At 36.9% G+C, this 2,721-nt stretch overlaps 1 protein-coding gene across 2 annotated transcripts in view; it reads left to right on the top strand.

Annotated features, from left to right (window-relative positions):
* The window catches only part of LOC107663411 (unconventional myosin-Ic-like), a 37,777-nt gene that overhangs the window by 7,411 nt on the left and 27,645 nt on the right, over positions 1–2,721 (top strand). The window contains exon 1 of one of the 2 annotated variants that reach the window (XM_016453640.1): positions 789–1,162. The exons of the other annotated variant lie outside the window; for it this stretch is intronic. Within the exon in view, the coding sequence (XP_016309126.1) occupies positions 1,145–1,162 (18 nt within the window). The 5' untranslated portion in view covers positions 789–1,144. Of the gene's footprint in view, positions 1–788; positions 1,163–2,721 lie in introns of those variants that run through there. 2 annotated transcript variants of the gene reach the window in all.

Below are 2,721 nucleotides of genomic sequence, written 5' to 3'. Positions count from 1 at the left end.
ATCCAGTGTACACAGCGTCACTGATTATAATGGTTCTACTGTATTTTGCCGCTCGCGTCCGGTGTAGACAGTGTTTAATGTCGTTGGTGAGGAAAGCCTGTGTGTGTGTCCTATGCCTTAGCGGACAGCATGAAACCCACAAAAAATACATAAATAACAGAGAGAGAATAATAATAATAATAATAAGTTATTCTCTCTATGCTATTTTTCAATGTTTCAAGTGATGCAGGTGTTTTTTTTTTCCTGTAGATTTTTTTAATTAAAAAAGCATTAATTTTTCTTAATGTGAATAGTGAAATTATTTGGTAGTCTGAGGTGGGATGGGATTTTTTTTATAGGTTTAAAGGGGGGCGTGGAAGAGAAGAAATGTTCTGAGGATGAATCATGTGACGTTTGTTTGGCTGTTTTAATAGCCTGTAGTCATGTTTGCATGTATTGTCAGCGATCAGATGATGTTAGACTATTTTTCCTAACTCTCTCACTGTTTATTTGCCTCATACTCACACAAGTTAGATTCTGCAAAAGCTAAACCTGCAACCCTTTTTCTCTTTCCTTCCTTTGTAAAGGGATGACTCAGCCCTGCTTTTTTTCTGTGTGCAAAGGGAAAGAGAAGGATAGCAGATGGTGCATGGAATTAGAAACTGTTAAAAAAGAGATCTATTGAAGATAGGGAAAAGGAGGGAGATTGACTTACAAAGTAAAGCAAGAAAGTTTGATAACAGGAAAGAGAGAGAAGTGTTTTGTTTGTGAAGTTTTTAAAGTGGTCTTTTGACTAATCATCTGTGGGTGGGGCTTTGGGTGTGGGAGACTGTCATCAATGTTTTCCCTTCATGGACTTCTAGAGCAACAGAGAAGAAGAGAACGAATACATTTGTTTTAGTTAGAGAGTGAGAGAGGGGGAGAGAGAGGAAAGCTGTATTAGTGTGTAAGTGTAGAGGATGGACCGTCAGCATATGGATGTGCGTGTACTTTCGTAGATTTCAGTGTATGTTACAAGCCGGAACGAGAGGAATTACCTGCATGCGATAAAATGCTCACACAGACTTGTCAGACACACCTTGAAGATTGTTAGTGAAGAAAACCGTGCACGAGGGATTCCCTTAAAGAGAAAGAGAGAGGGGGAGAGAGAGAGAGAGGGTGAAGGATGAAGTACCGCCGCAGGGTAAGACTTCTTCTTTTAATTACATCGATGTGGGTGTGTCGTGTATGCCTGTATTCCTGTTTTCAAACAGTGACATTTTACAGTGAAAATCAATGCCCCATTTAGTGTTTTCAGTGTATGTATGTGCATGGTGGGTTGCAGACATGTTTTTTTATTGTTTGAGCGAGCACAGAGGCTTTGTTGTTGATTTGCCACTCCTTTATGCATAGCATGCCATGCATAGCTATAGTGACACACTGCACAAAATCTCTTTCCTACGAGGCCAGTCAGTGTCCCAGATAGAGATCACTCATATGGGCTGCACAGCAAAGAACAGCCCTTATATGGAAGAGCTGGAGACTTATAAACTCCAAACGGCTCAGTGCCAGATTATACAGCAAAGTTGTATTACACCTCCCTCAGGGAGTACAGTACCCACATTCTGAAGTTGAAAAAGAAAGAAATGGTGTCCACAGGCTACTGCTTTTGAAATATCACATAGAAATCTCTGTTAGATACATCCTCATACTGTAACTTATTATTTGAGTCACACAAGCAGCTCAAATTACGAGAGCTGATTTACACCTGGTATTTTTAGTTGCAGAAGTAAAAGTGGTCTAAAACATTTGTGATCCAGTCAGTGAAACTATATGTGGTGAAATGCATGTGACCACATATTTGTAGTGTAATCTGTCCTGGTGCATCATGGCAGCAGCAAAGAACAGACTACTAAAATCAATCCACCTTTGGATTAAAACAGTTGTTATGTGTTATGTGTGACTATGTGTGATACAGTATGTACAGTGGGTACGGAAAGTATTCAGACCCCCTTCAATTTTTCACTCTTTGTTATATTGCAGCCATTTGCTAAAATCATTTAAGTTAATTTTTTTTCCTCATTAATGTACACAGCCTGGTTCTCATAAGAGAACCTGGAGATTTGGTTTGGTCCTCACACTGCACATAGTGTGACCCATTAAATATAATTATAAAAAATAAATTAATAATAGTGATAATATTTTTGTACTTTATTTCGTTAGTTTTTTTTAATTAGATAATAAACAAAATAATAAAGTGTGATAATACTATTATATTTTAAAATAAAAAGGGAGTATTAAATACAAATACAATTATTTTATAGTAAACTTTAAAATAACATGCTAATATTTACTACTACTTCTTCTTCTTTTCTTTCATATCAATTTTCATCATTTTTAATCTTAAATCAGCAGGCTTTTATTTTGGCGGGTTGCCGGCAAGTAAGTATATGCGCTTTTGGGTTTAGCCGTTAGCCATTTTAGCCATTGTGCTTTGAAAATGGCAGCGGGTAGCCTAGATTTATGCTTTTGAATAGAAATTTTATACAGTACAGTTTGTCAATCTAAAATGGTAATTGTGCATTAACAGCTGAGCTGTCAACCATGTCAGTACGCAAGTGCGCTGTCAGAACACTTATTTATACAGCGCATTTTTTATTTTGGTCGTGCATGCGGACCGGTGGACCACTTTATGTGCACCCCTGTTTTTATATATATATATATATATATGTATATATATATATATATATATATGTATATATA

The sequence above is a fragment of the Sinocyclocheilus anshuiensis genome, unplaced genomic scaffold (assembly GCF_001515605.1).
Source record: "Sinocyclocheilus anshuiensis isolate Anshui unplaced genomic scaffold, SAMN03320099.WGS_v1.1 scaffold1531, whole genome shotgun sequence".
Taxonomy (NCBI): domain Eukaryota; kingdom Metazoa; phylum Chordata; class Actinopteri; order Cypriniformes; family Cyprinidae; genus Sinocyclocheilus; species Sinocyclocheilus anshuiensis.
The sequence above is the reverse complement of the archived record's forward strand: the minus strand, read 5'-3'. Positions and strand labels throughout refer to the sequence as shown.